General features: G+C 34.6%; 1 protein-coding gene across 1 annotated transcript; it reads left to right on the plus strand.

Moving 5' to 3' along the window:
- The first annotated feature begins 3,113 nt into the window (after positions 1–3,113).
- On the plus strand, positions 3,114–9,715 carry LOC133305984 (protein transport protein SFT2). The gene is made up of 4 exons (XM_061506250.1): positions 3,114–3,450; positions 8,225–8,492; positions 8,669–8,773; positions 9,423–9,715. The coding sequence occupies exons 1-4, from the start codon at positions 3,260–3,262 to the stop codon at positions 9,531–9,533; spliced, it is 675 nt and encodes a 224-aa protein (XP_061362234.1). The 5' UTR covers positions 3,114–3,259; the 3' UTR covers positions 9,534–9,715.
- Positions 9,716–13,307: the final 3,592 nt, after the last annotated feature.

The following is a 13,307-nucleotide window of genomic DNA, read 5'->3' on the forward strand; positions in this document are numbered from 1 at the left end:
ATGACCGATAGTAGAAGAAAACATATATCCAAAAAAGGTACATATCACGAATTTATAATAATGTAACGAAAAAAGAGAGGAGAAATGGCATTGCACAGCAACCCAACCAGTGGCGGACCCAGAAAAATTTGTTTATGTCCGCACATTTAGTGGCGGGTGCTCCCAAATTTTTTTTGTAAAAAAAGTTTAAGTTAACGCTTAAACTCGCTCATAATCTAGTTGCTTCCATAACAAGCTGCAGGCAATATTTTGACCCATCATTTTTTCTCTTAAATCTTACCAATCCTCCAAAACAAATATGAAAATATACTTAAGTACATCCATACATCATCATTCTATTCTATTTTATAGTGGTGAATAAAAAAGTCAACACTATTTGTACAGAAGACAAGCAAAATCACACTGAAGGCCTTGTCTAGAAAGGAAACAAAGGAGATGAAGAGAGCGTGAGAATGGGTACATGGTAGGGGAGGAAGAGAGCGTTGCTACGTTATTTTAATCATCTCCGTACGTTGCTAACTAATATAAGAATAAATATCATTTTTGGTCTCCAACAAAAAATTCGGTACTCACTTTAGTCTATTATAAAAAAAAATAGTTACCTAGTCCTTATGAAATTTAAAGTGAACTCATTTTAGTCTTTTTGAGTAACTAATGTAGGTCTTTTTTGAATTAGTGAGGAACCACGATTTTAACTAAATTGATTCACTTTGAATTTCGTAGGGACCTCGAGACTAATTTTTGATAAGAGACTAAAGTGGGGACCATGTTTTTTATTAGAAACTTAAAATGATATTTACTCCTAATATAAATATTGAATCAACATACAAATAAATACCTACAAAGCTAAAAAAAAAAAAAAAAAAAAAAATCCAAAATTTTATGTGGGCACTTGCGGACATTTGCCCATGGCTGGGTCCGCCAGTGAACCTAACCCACCCTACATAAAAGCAAATCCAGAAAAACGGTGTTGTACCTTCTCACAAAGTGAAACAGAGCGACACATAAATGATCACTTTCGCGCGACACAGAGCGACACAAGTAAACAACTCTGCAACAAATAGATTAGGTATGATATTTTCACTTTCGCGCGCTAACAGGAGGGTACGCTCGTCATCTGCATCTTGCCCATTGTGATGATTTACATAGGTAACTGGCAATACCACATCGCAAATGGGCAAATTTCACCAGGTTTTTGGATCAGATACACATGCAACTTGTTAAGGTGGGGAACTGATTTGGGTGGGTATATCTTCAAAACGCTTCAACCAAACACGGGCACAAACTAATCCCACTTCTCAAATGTCTATGCATCTCCTCAGAATCCGTCAACCAAACGCCCCCTAAGCTTTTGAGACAATTGGTTGTTTGACACAGTATCAGAATCTCTATAACCAAGTGTTCTAGAATTTGATCTGTACTGTTAGAAATCGACAATTGCACAACACACAAATCGAAAATGAAAAAAAGAGAAGGAGAGAGAAAATTGACATAGTGATTTGCCCTGTTTCACCTAATATAGGCTACGTCCAGTTTGTCTGTACTATATTCACCTCACCGTCACTAGTTACAAGTCACTCGGTTTACAAGGAAATATAAATAGAATTTAGAAAACCCTAATATCAGCTATTTACGGGCCCAAACTCGAACTATTAAGAAAAATAAAATTACAATAAACTTTAATTGCCTTTTTGGTGACCCCGTCAATAAGGGTACTCATCAGTATTCGAAGTATGAGCTATACCCAACATGTAGACCTTCGTTCTTCTAATAATATTATCAAATTTCTTAGCATTAGTAGGTGAATATATTCATTGTCCATCCTTTAGACGCAATTAACTTTTGTGTGAGATAGCATGCTAAAAATATAATATAAAAAAGATATGATATTATTTCTCTATTCTTATCATACCTACTCTATTTACTCCTTCATTTTTTTCTCTTCTCTCAAAATTATGACGTAACATTGTTTGAGAGGAATAGGTAATTTGTAAAATATGTATGAAAAAATAGGTATAATATCTTATTTCAATATAAAATTTAAAATCAATGGCTTTAACAGCTTACAATTTTGTGAGTTTTATCAATGGCTTTAATATTATTATCAATGGGAATATTATTTCTCATAACAGAAAATACATCACAAAAATAAATAAATAAGACTCACTAAAAAAAGAGAGAACAAAAATAAGTGAGTTTTATTCACTTTTTTGTGTTGTATAAGATAAATTATCTCATATAATATGAGAAATAATATTCTCAATATCAAATATTGAGATTTTCAAGGTGTGAGAATAAGAGTTTTTGGAGGGACTATAAATATTGGGAAAAATGTTTATCCTTTTAAATGATACAACTTATATCATTTCACTCTCACAAAGAGATGAGACCTACACCTTTATTTTTTTGTCAATTATCTCTCCTCCTTTATCTATCTCTTTTAAAATGACACACCTTTACATTCTTTAAAATGACACACACTTTTTCCATAAATATTAAAGGGAAAGATATTGTAACAACCAAGTTGTGTTACTACCATGTTACTACCAATCAATCTCACCGTTAGATCGATTATGTTGATCCAACGATTATATTTATTTCGATCTTTGTATGGTTATGATTCTCCATATTTAAAGTGAAACCATTAAATATGAGAAATCATAACCATACAAAGGTGAAAATAAATATAAAGTATTAAATTTGGAAAATCATGACCATATAAAGATGGAAATAAATATAACCGTTGGATCAACATAATCGATCTAACAGTGAAATTGATTTGTAGTAACTTGGTAATAACATAACTTATTTGTTACAATATCATTCCCCAAATATTAAATAAGTTGGGGAGAGTATTTTTGTGATAAAATTGCTAAATATATTTAATTATTAGCATATATAATATTTTTTTAAATATTTAACTAAATGCAAAATGGTCAAAAAGGTTAGTAATAATTTAGATTTATTTAACAAAAATCCCCGGTTAGTTAAATTTAACAAAGTTTGTATTCAGAAAAAAAAAAAAAATTTAACAAAGTGAAAGTACAAAAATAAAATAAAATAACTCATCAACACCATTTCACCAGCAGAACATAATTGTTCCTTGATTGGTAACTTAGCGTACAAGATTTATTCCAAAATTATTCAATTCTCCTTTTTCTCTTTCAATCACACCAAAAAGAAAAAAGTTATCTTCCTTCAACGATCGCGTTTCCACTTTTCGAATTGGGGTTTGGGAGCTGAGAAAACAAGCGAGAAAATGCAGGGTTGGTTCTCCGGGCAGAGCACCGCCAGCGACGACGACCTGAAGCCGTCATCGTCTTTGCTGGCGGATTGGAACTCTTACGCATCGGCTCAATCCTCTCAGGACTCCTCCGATTTGGGCCTCTCCTTCGATCTCGAATCTGCGGTTAGGTCTGCAAACGACACCGTTTCCGGCACTTTCAGCGTGTAAGCCATGCCCTACATCTGTTACCAATGCATTTATCTACATTCTCTTCAGCAATCTGGACCTTGATTTTGCTTCATATGAATGTAGTATTTTTATTTTTTATATAGCCGTAGTTGAATTTGAAGTAATGTGAAGAGCATACATAGTTCTATTTATGATGAATTGTCATAGCAATCAAGGTTTTAAATTGTGGTAGTAGTAGCATTGTGGTTTTTACGGTTACGGATATTTCGAATTGTTTACATCATTGCAAAAATTGTATCAAAATTATTTGTATTATTCTACAATTTATAATAGCTGCTAATGTAAGACTGATTACCTCAACATTATCAGAAATAGTTACTCATATATTTAACTATGCTCATGCAAGAGTCATTACTTCACCAGTCACCACGTGGTAGAACTACAGCACCCGGTAGAACGACGATAGTAACTTCCACTATCACTTTTGACTATCATTAATTTGTGTTCTTCCAAAGACACAATCAAAAAGTTCTGAGCTTCTTGATGGTTCCATTTGTTGTTGTTGTTGTTCATTGGAAAAAATTAATGATGGATCATAAGACTCTTGGTAAATATTGGAAGGTTGATAATATGGTGGGGATGGCGTAGGTGGATAATGGCCATGCGTCGTGTAAGAAGGATGTTGACAGTTTGGTGGATATTGCCTTGGCTACCTTATCAAAGGATTGTGCTACACTGGATGAGGAAGAATCATTGACTTTAGAATTTTCACGCCTTATGTTTTTCTTAGGCTTGAATCCATCCTCCTCTATTACTACTAGTAGTAGCATCATTTGAAGGTGCTTCATCCATCCTATATTGTGTCATATCAAGCAACAAGCATTAGATTTTGATTAAGTTTGAAATATGATTCTTCTTGAAAAGAATGAAATGACCCTTCACCTTTTCCTTGACTTTGTTCTGTATTACCATCACCACCGTTACCGCTACCACTATACCTATTATTACTCGGTGAACTTAAACCACCACCACCTGGAGTAGGTGTTTTACTTGAATCTGAATCATCCCCCCAGTTGTTCCTTCAGTATCTTCATCAGATTACTAGGGAGTCGTTCTGAGTTTTGGATCCCATCCGACAATGAGCCTTCTCTTTCCTCAAGCCATGGAGATAAAGGATCTTCTTCCTGAAATATATAATCAAAATTAATAGGATTGGAGCTATTCTCAACCGCTTCTTGACTTCTCCCTGAACTGTGTCTCATTTTCAGCTTCATGTTGTAAATGTAAAGACAAGCTAAATGTACTTTAGTATCTTTCACAATTTGAATCTGTTGTTTGAACGAGAACTTTTACATCTACAAGTTGATGTTCAGATATCATCTACCATTCAGCTAATTAAACAAACTAGAATATCAATAAAAAGAAAAGTTGAAGACCTTCTTGCACTTATGCATCAAAAAGCACAAACTACAAAACCTTACCAGGATTCATTTGAGACCAAGCTTTTTGAGCTTGTAATGTTCCTAATGTCTCTTGCTTATCCTGGAAAAGTAACTATTTTTTGACGTTGGATTTTTTCCAATATCTTCTATGACGTCTAATAAAGTGGTCGACCAAAACTTACTTGGGGGAAGTATTAAAGCAAACTTTAATAAAGTGGGAAATAGATTGACTGATGGTGTGTCTTAGGATGGATTGGAGAAAAACTATTTGCATTGTGGAGGGTTAGATTTGTTTTTCTTCTTAAGTTGCAGATGGTCCCTTTTTAGTCTTTTTTTGTATCTCCTTTTATTTCTTCCTCTTTATTTTTTTATCTTTTCCCTCTTATTTATTTATTTAAATTCTTTCTTTCTTTCTTTCTTTCTTTATTTTTCTTTATTTTTTTCCTTTTTTTCTCTTATGTATTTTTGCTCTTATTTATCTTTATTTTCACTTTATTTTCATGTTATTTTTTTATATTTTTTTTAATTTCTAATTTTTATAGTTTTATTTTATTTTTATTCTGTTTTTTATTTTGTTTTGTTTTTTTTTCTCTCTCAATCTTTTCTTGCTTTTCATTTGGGTTCATCGGCCACTGACCCCAACTAATTTGAGATAAATTTGTTGTTGATATTGATGTTGTATAAACCCATGCAATGAGTCTGCTTTATACTTTTACTCGTAGCCAGATCAACAGCTACGTACCTTAATCTGAGGTCAATTTTGCTTGGTTGATGTTGACAAGTATTAGTGTATATGTACTTTCCATTATCTGCTTAGCTGTACTTTCCGTTATCTTTCTGTTGTAGTCAGTTATGATTTGTTATGATCAGTTACACCTTATCTAACTGAATTGCTTTGGTTAGTACTGTTAACTCAAAGCTATAAAGTCTCATCATGTATTCTCATAATTACTAATTGAGTAATACTCAAGATTCAAAGATCAGTTTTCTCTCTCCTTTTCTTTTCTGCTTTCTCAATCAATCTCTTCTTCTTCGTTTATGGTATCAGAGCTCCAGCTTCTGGGGCCCTGATCCACATTTCAAGCTTCCATGGCTTCCGCTACAACAAGCAATCCTCAAACTGCTTCTTCTTCTTCAAAAGATTCACAAACAACACCGGTTCTGTTCAACACTCAAACTCCACTACGGCCACTACCACCTACATGAGAGATGCCTCCGTCTTGATGCATTGAATCTTATCCACCAGTTTGTCATCTAAATCTTTGCCTGTCTTTCTGTTGTCCTTGTGACATTATGCTTTGTTGTGTAGGTTGTCTTATAGCCATGTCTTCTTCAAGAAAACCTTAAATCAGACCATCCTCATCTCTTCTTAAACGTGACACATATTCTTCTTTTCTCTTTGCGATGTCTTTCTTCTTTATATTTTCTCTGACAACAAAGTTGAAATCTTAGCTCAACCCTTAACTTCTCCTTGCATATGTGAAAGATGTTCTTTTAACCGAATAACTCCACCAGGTAACTGATGGCAGTGGCGGCTGAAAAGGTGACAGCAACTGCAGCAGTAAATGCTACGACCAAGGTAGAAAAATGTTCAGAGCTTAGACAGTGGTTGCTAGGTTTAGTGGGTGTTAAGTTGATGGATCTTAATGGATATATAATTGAGCGGTGCATTATCTATCCAATAGTGAATTGGATTTAGTAAATCCTGCCCATTTAAAACCAATACTCAAATGAATGGATTGGGTTGGATTTATGTATTGATGGGCTGGATGGATAATGGATTGATGGATCATTTTACCACACCTAATGAATGTGTCTGTGTTCCTATTGTAATTGCTAATTCCCCAGCTATCTCTTATATAGTTACCTTCTTTTCCTATAAATTTATAGTTCGAGTTGGTGTGAGTAAGAAAAAAGGGGTTTATGTGAATTGAGTCCGGAAGAGATATAGGTAGCTATGAGAGCATGGTTGGTGTTTGACGGGGCCCAAAGTGTAGTTAGTTAAAGTAGTTATAGATCAGTTGGCTGGTTAAATTTGTTAAGAGTAGGGACTTAGCTTAAATAATAGGAGAGAGGTAGAAGAAGAGGTATTGGGATTTGTTAGTTTTGGGAAACTGAGCAGTGACTCACTCGTAAAAGGAGAAACCCTTGGAAAGAGAATTCTGTCCTCTGGTTTCTTTTTGGGATTCTGTAAACCATTATAGAAGCATTCTCTCTCTCTCTCTCTGCTCTATTTCTAAAATCTAAGAAATTTATCTTGGTCTGTAACAATGATCTAAAAGATCATCACTTGCTAGGAAACTTTATGTATAAGAGATCATAATTGGAAAGCGAGGAAGCAAGCATGCCAAACAATCAGTTCACTGGCCTCAACCCATATAATTATGTGTTGCATATGTATTGTCAGGGATTGATTCAACTAGACCTCATTACTGTCCTATGTTATTATGTGGCAAAAACAACCGGTAAGCAATAATAATCCATTTTTATTTTTCCATTGAGTCTGAACCTAAACCTACGCTTGAGAGATAGCTGTCCATATATTGATAATGGATGTATTTCCATGTCTTTTTTCAGTCAAGTTTTACTTTAAGAAAAAGAATTATTGCTGCATAAGTCATACTTATATTAGTGACAAAATTATGCTTAAGTGGGAGGAGTATTATTCAGAGCTGTGGTTGAGATTCTATTTCTGATTTTAAATTTGTAATTGAGTAAAATCATTCATTCCTTGGATGATATTTACTCTAACTTCAGTGTAGTTTTTCTTCTTGGTGACAGCATTATGTTTTCATAATACCAGAACAGTCATATAGATAATAATATACATGTGTATGAACTTTTTCACTTTTCTCTCATGTAAAATACTTCACTCTGAGATCATGATTTACAGTGGTTGAGTCTTGGTATCAGTAAGTAATTTCTGTCTTCATGCGGATTAATTTACAGACTGGTACAAGTTTCTGATGCAATTATATGTGGAAAAATGGTCTGTTCTGTCTGCCTTATCTGAATGTGACAGAGTGGTCATTCTTATTGTTCTTCAGTTTCTTTTCTTAGAGGGCCGAAGGGCCGACCCAGTTCAAATACCCACTTCGTGAGTGTCTGGGGAAGGGAATACTCTAGGCAGTCTTTCCCCTGCTTTTTGCAGAGAGGCTGATTCGAACCCGTTAATGGTATAAAATTGCTTTTAAAAAAAAAAAACAGGCAGTGTATTGCATTTTCCCCAAAAAAAATTTAGAAGGGATTTCCTACATCATTGTGAAAGAACATTATGGCCAGAAAGCCTTTTATAACGCAAATACTGAATAGTTTGGCCTGAACTTACGTCCTCATGTAGTTAAGCAATTTGTCTCTTATTGTTTAGGGTTTCTAAAGGTGTGAGAGATCTACCTGGCAACTTCCAGTCTGCCACTAGTAATGTTCCTTCTGGCAAAGCGCTTGTGTATTTTGGTTTGCTTCTGGCTAGCGGGGTCTTCTTTGTTTTCATAGCATTTACATTGTTTCTTCCTGTCATGGTGGTTATGCCCCAAAAGTTTGCTATATGCTTTACTCTTGGATGTGGATTTATTATTGGATCATTCTTTGCTCTCAAGGGCCCAAAAAATCAGCTTGCTCACATGTTGTCAATGGAGGTAATTTGCTAGAGTTTCATTTCTTTTTGCTTAAATGGTGATAAAAAATCTTGACCAGTCGTTATATGTTGCTTCAGCGAGTTTGTTTGGGCTTTTGATAAAATACAGTCATTTTGATTTGATTGCATGTGTTTGCTGCTTCTTTCTGACTATCTCTCTTTGTGATTGTTTTTCAGAGGCTCCCTTTCACATTGGCTTTTATAGGTAGTATGATTGGTACTATATATGTATCAATGGTGCTTCACAGCTACGTTCTTTCTGTGGTATTCTCTATAGTACAGGTATCAGTTTCATGTATCCTTAAAAGGCTTCTTTGTAGCTTCGCCATTCCTATGTATTGTTGTTCACATTTGCTGTTGAGTTAAAGCATGCTCAAACTACAATTCTTTTAATGTAGTTGTTAGAGATGCAATATAAAACCATTCATATGTCTTGTAATGCGGGAACTGAACTCAACATGTCTTTACTTAATAACTTAAACTTTTGGGAGAATTGCTTCATGATATAGTATTAAAATCTCTATAACCAAGTGGTTTAGAGTTCAATTCTTGTCATTTCCATTCTTCTAATAAAAAGTTAAATTTCAACACAATATAGATGAGCCTGTCCATTGTTCATGCTTTAAGTCCAATGTATTCTTGCGTGAGGGGGCGTGTTGGATATGTGATATAAAATTATTCTTGTGTTTTCACCTAATAGCTGAAGTTTTTGGAAACATTGGTTCATGATAATAGTAAAACCAATATCAATTTAAGAGCTCCTGGTGGCTGGCTTTAGTGATGGGTGTGTCATGTGTGTTTAACATGGTTCCAGCAAGTGGGGGTTTGGAAATAGGTCTTCCATACAGATTTTTGTATATATTATTTTGTGATGTTTCTTTGTAAAACTATCCGTCTTGCATTGAAATTGCAATTTTAACTATATTTTCAGGTTCTCTCACTTGGGTACTATGCTATATCATACTTCCCTGGTGGATCTGCTGGAATGAAATTTTTGACTTCTGCTCTTACCTCCTCAATAATGAAATGTTTTGGGAGGTGACCTGTTTTTGGTTAATAGGAGGTGATATCAAATATTTGTCTATATGATAGTTGACTTGTAAATTTTGTCTCTTGAGATCTATCAGCTGAAGCTTTAAACTGACCTAAGAATATTGCTGAGATGAAGCATCATCTAACACTTTCTTAAGAGTTCAATTTTTGTTACCACTTGCCACATCTAAATGCAAAAATTGATATGCCTCTTGGCATAAAGTTTCTAAATGCAAATTAACATTGTCTGATTGATGAAGTAAACCGTTGCTTTCCTCCTGTTCCCTCCCTTCTACATTTGATCATGGCCTTTTAATGTGGGATTTTCCTGTTAACAAAGTGTCCCTTAACAAAGTGTGAAGTTATCACCGATTGTGCGTGCGTCCAATTCTTAGATATTTGGACTGGTGCCAAATGAGCTTGTGGGGGAGAAGAGTGGTATCTTAGAAGATTAAACCTTTGATATCAACGTTACAGCCAATTCTTGGATACTTGGACTTGTACCAAATGAGCTACAAGCTCATTGACATATTATTTTTGGTACCCGATGACAGAAACTAAATAGGGACTAGAGGTGTGACACCCTATAAAATCCATGGCTGATTAACTGAAAACTGCTAAATAGCAGATAGAGGTAAACAGGTTCAATGTCTGTGCCAACCGATTAGGAGTTCCAAATTGTTTCTATGGGTTTATCTGCTATCTTCAAAATGTAGCGATATTGGTGGGGAACGAGAACGAATACTTTTTTGCAATGATGAACTAAATAGAGAAGAAAGCTAGTTTTTAACCCGAGGCTGGAAATAAAAAGTAGAAGAAGATTTAAAGTGGAACTATCACATCATCTCTTATGCTAATCCTAATCCAACTCTAGTAATCATGGTCCTATTAAAGTTAAACCTCCCCTCTTCTCCCCTTCCCCCGGCCCCCCCACAAAAAAAGTTAAATCTCCCATACAAGATAATTTTGCCACTTGATCCTTATTGGACTCTGATGCTCATTGGTTATCTGGTACCATCAGTGTTTAAAGTGGAATCATTGAATGAAATCTTTACCATTTTTTCAAACTGCGCCCCTCCTGCTCCCCCTTCCCTTCTTTTTTTGTCCCCCTCTTTTAGACAATGGTTGAATTTGGATATATAAAGAGACATAACCTTTTCCGGGTTTGAAGGACCAAAGTATGTTCCGATGGAACTGTTGACCTGGCTAATACATGTTAGAAGGGATTGGCTTTTGCTTCAGGGGGTTTTCTTGTAACATCCCGAGCCCTGACGAGGGCAGGGGAGTGATCGCCGGTGCAAAGAGGCACGGACAAGGAGCGGCTTCTGACAGGCTTCCAGTGTGGGGTTACATGCATGAATGAATCGAATCGACACCCGAAAGAGAGGAATTCCAGAGACTGTGTTGGTATGGGACGGTGCAGTTGAGAATAGCTTATAAGAATTAATTGGTACTACCTATACTAACAATATGCATCTGCTTTTCGGTAGCCCGGATCGGAAGAACTCCACAGTTAAGCGTGCTTAACTTGGAGCAATTCTGGGATGGGTGACCTCCTGGGAAGTTTTCCCGGGAAGTGTGCGAGTGAGAAAAAAGCACACTGAAAAGTCTCGTGTTAGTATGTGGGGATAGTCATTGATTCTTGAAGCGGTCGGGCGTTACATTTCTCAATAGATTAACTTCTTGTGAAATGATATTTAAGTGTGAAATATTACCGGAATAGTAAAGTTTCACCATGATAAGAAATGGATTAAATGATGATCATATAAGTGGAATGATTGATAACCTAATATGTTAAGTTTTGAGTTAAAATATAGTGTCAATCCTATCTATTTATTACGGTAAATTGTCGCTTTACTCATTTGATGATGATTTTTTTTTAGATATATTGGTGGGAATTGAACACATAATTTAATACGAACTATCGAAATTCTTTATTACTAGATCAATCTTAGTGGCTTGATGATAATTTTCAAATAGCACGTGCTTCCTTACCCAACAATTACAAAATGCTTAATTATTAAAGAATAGGCTTGAAGAGCTATTTGTAATTGTTAGTTTAAGGAGAGTTATTTTTGTGAGTTTGACATAAATGATAAAAAAAAAATATATTTGTTTAAGGTAACTTTTTTTTTTTGAAAGAAAAAAAAGGCGAAGTAAAACGAAAAAAAGAAGAAGCAACATCCTCAAGCCTCAAATCCAATGTACTTTTTTTATTTCCAAAGTACAACAAAGCAAAAAGACTTTGCATTCCAACGTAGACTAGTGGAATTGATTGGATAGGTTCAACGTAGTGTGGTTTGGGTAAAAGGAAGAATTTTAAAACTTTCACTTTGTACCCATTACCTCTATTTGTAATAATTTATAGTCATTGGAAAGTTATTAGGGAGCATAACCCTGAATTTAAGGAAATATTTGGACAGCAATAATGAGATGAGACAATGATTTGACCTTATAATATGAAGATTATGCATGACCAAGAGATTTTACTATATCGTGTAATCTTTTAATAATGGACTTATTGAAAGACATAGGTCATCTTCATTGAGAGAAAACAAAGCTGAAATCAGTGGAGCACTTTGAACGGTTTTAAAAACAAAAGTGAATGTTAAAAAAAAGAAAGAAAGAAAAGTGAAGTATTCTCAAAAAAAAAAAAAAAAAAAACGAAAGTGAAGTTAATGAGAAAAACCAAACTTTTGAGTCAAATTAATGAAATTAATCCGTGTGTAAAGCATTGGCTAATTGAGAGGGCGGCAATGCTCTTAACCTTTTCAAACAATTTGCTAGAAGGTGCATCACAAGGTCTCAACTAGAGATGAATGGCAAAGCTTAAATGCAATATGGCATGTGTTCGATTCAAGGGGATCTTAATAAATATATGATTTGAGAGTTTGTGGCATCTATGAAGAAGGTTATGGGCTTATGACAGATCATTAATTATTGTACACAGTAATAATAAAGACACTAGGGTTTTAGAAGAATTACACGTGAGATTTAATTTTTTATTTATAGAGAAATTTATCTTATAATAAATAAAGTTCATAATCTCGAAGATCAAGAACAACTTGTTTTCTATAAAAATTGTCTATTCAACTAGTCTTATCTCTATGATTTTGAGATGTAATCACATTTTGGAGGCAATTGGCCAAATAATTAGAAAGAAAGAAAAGACTCCTATATTGTTTCTAATGGACAAGGATTTGTCATATTGATATATAATTGGTCAGGATTAAGCGCCCATACGTGTGTAAATTGGTGCAATCTAAGTTAATGGTTCTTCTTGATATATGATTTTGGAAGGCCATGGACCCCATAATTGCGTTTTAATGGGACCTCGTTATGTTAATGACAAATCTTGTTTTGGATCCATCAATCTGTATTACTGTAGGGGGTATCAAAAGTCCACTTGATTTACATCCAAGTTTCCCAGTTGCTGATTCCACTGCACGTGTGCCATGCACCAAGGACAAAAGTTCTCATATGATGGTTACAATAGTAGACCATGCCAAAGGGTCCACCCTCAATGCAAATCATAAAATTTCTCTCCCTCTTGCTTTCTATTTTCCTCTCATGATTATATAACATGGGGCATGGGCAAGCCATTCAATTTGATAATTACTCAAAAAGTTTTAAACTATACTTCCTTGTATACCGTTTCATGGAGTAAAGTTACTCTCACAATCAAAATAAATAATAAGAAAATAACATCAATCACCATTGATTTAAGTTGAAAAAACTTTGTTCCTTATAATTCGGGTCAAGTTCTGGCGATGAAAAAAATAGT

The sequence above is a fragment of the Gastrolobium bilobum genome, unplaced genomic scaffold (genome assembly GCF_033153095.1).
Source record: "Gastrolobium bilobum isolate Gb01-03AN ecotype WA unplaced genomic scaffold, APGP_CSIRO_Gbil_v1 utg31018, whole genome shotgun sequence".
NCBI lineage: Eukaryota > Viridiplantae > Streptophyta > Magnoliopsida > Fabales > Fabaceae > Gastrolobium > Gastrolobium bilobum.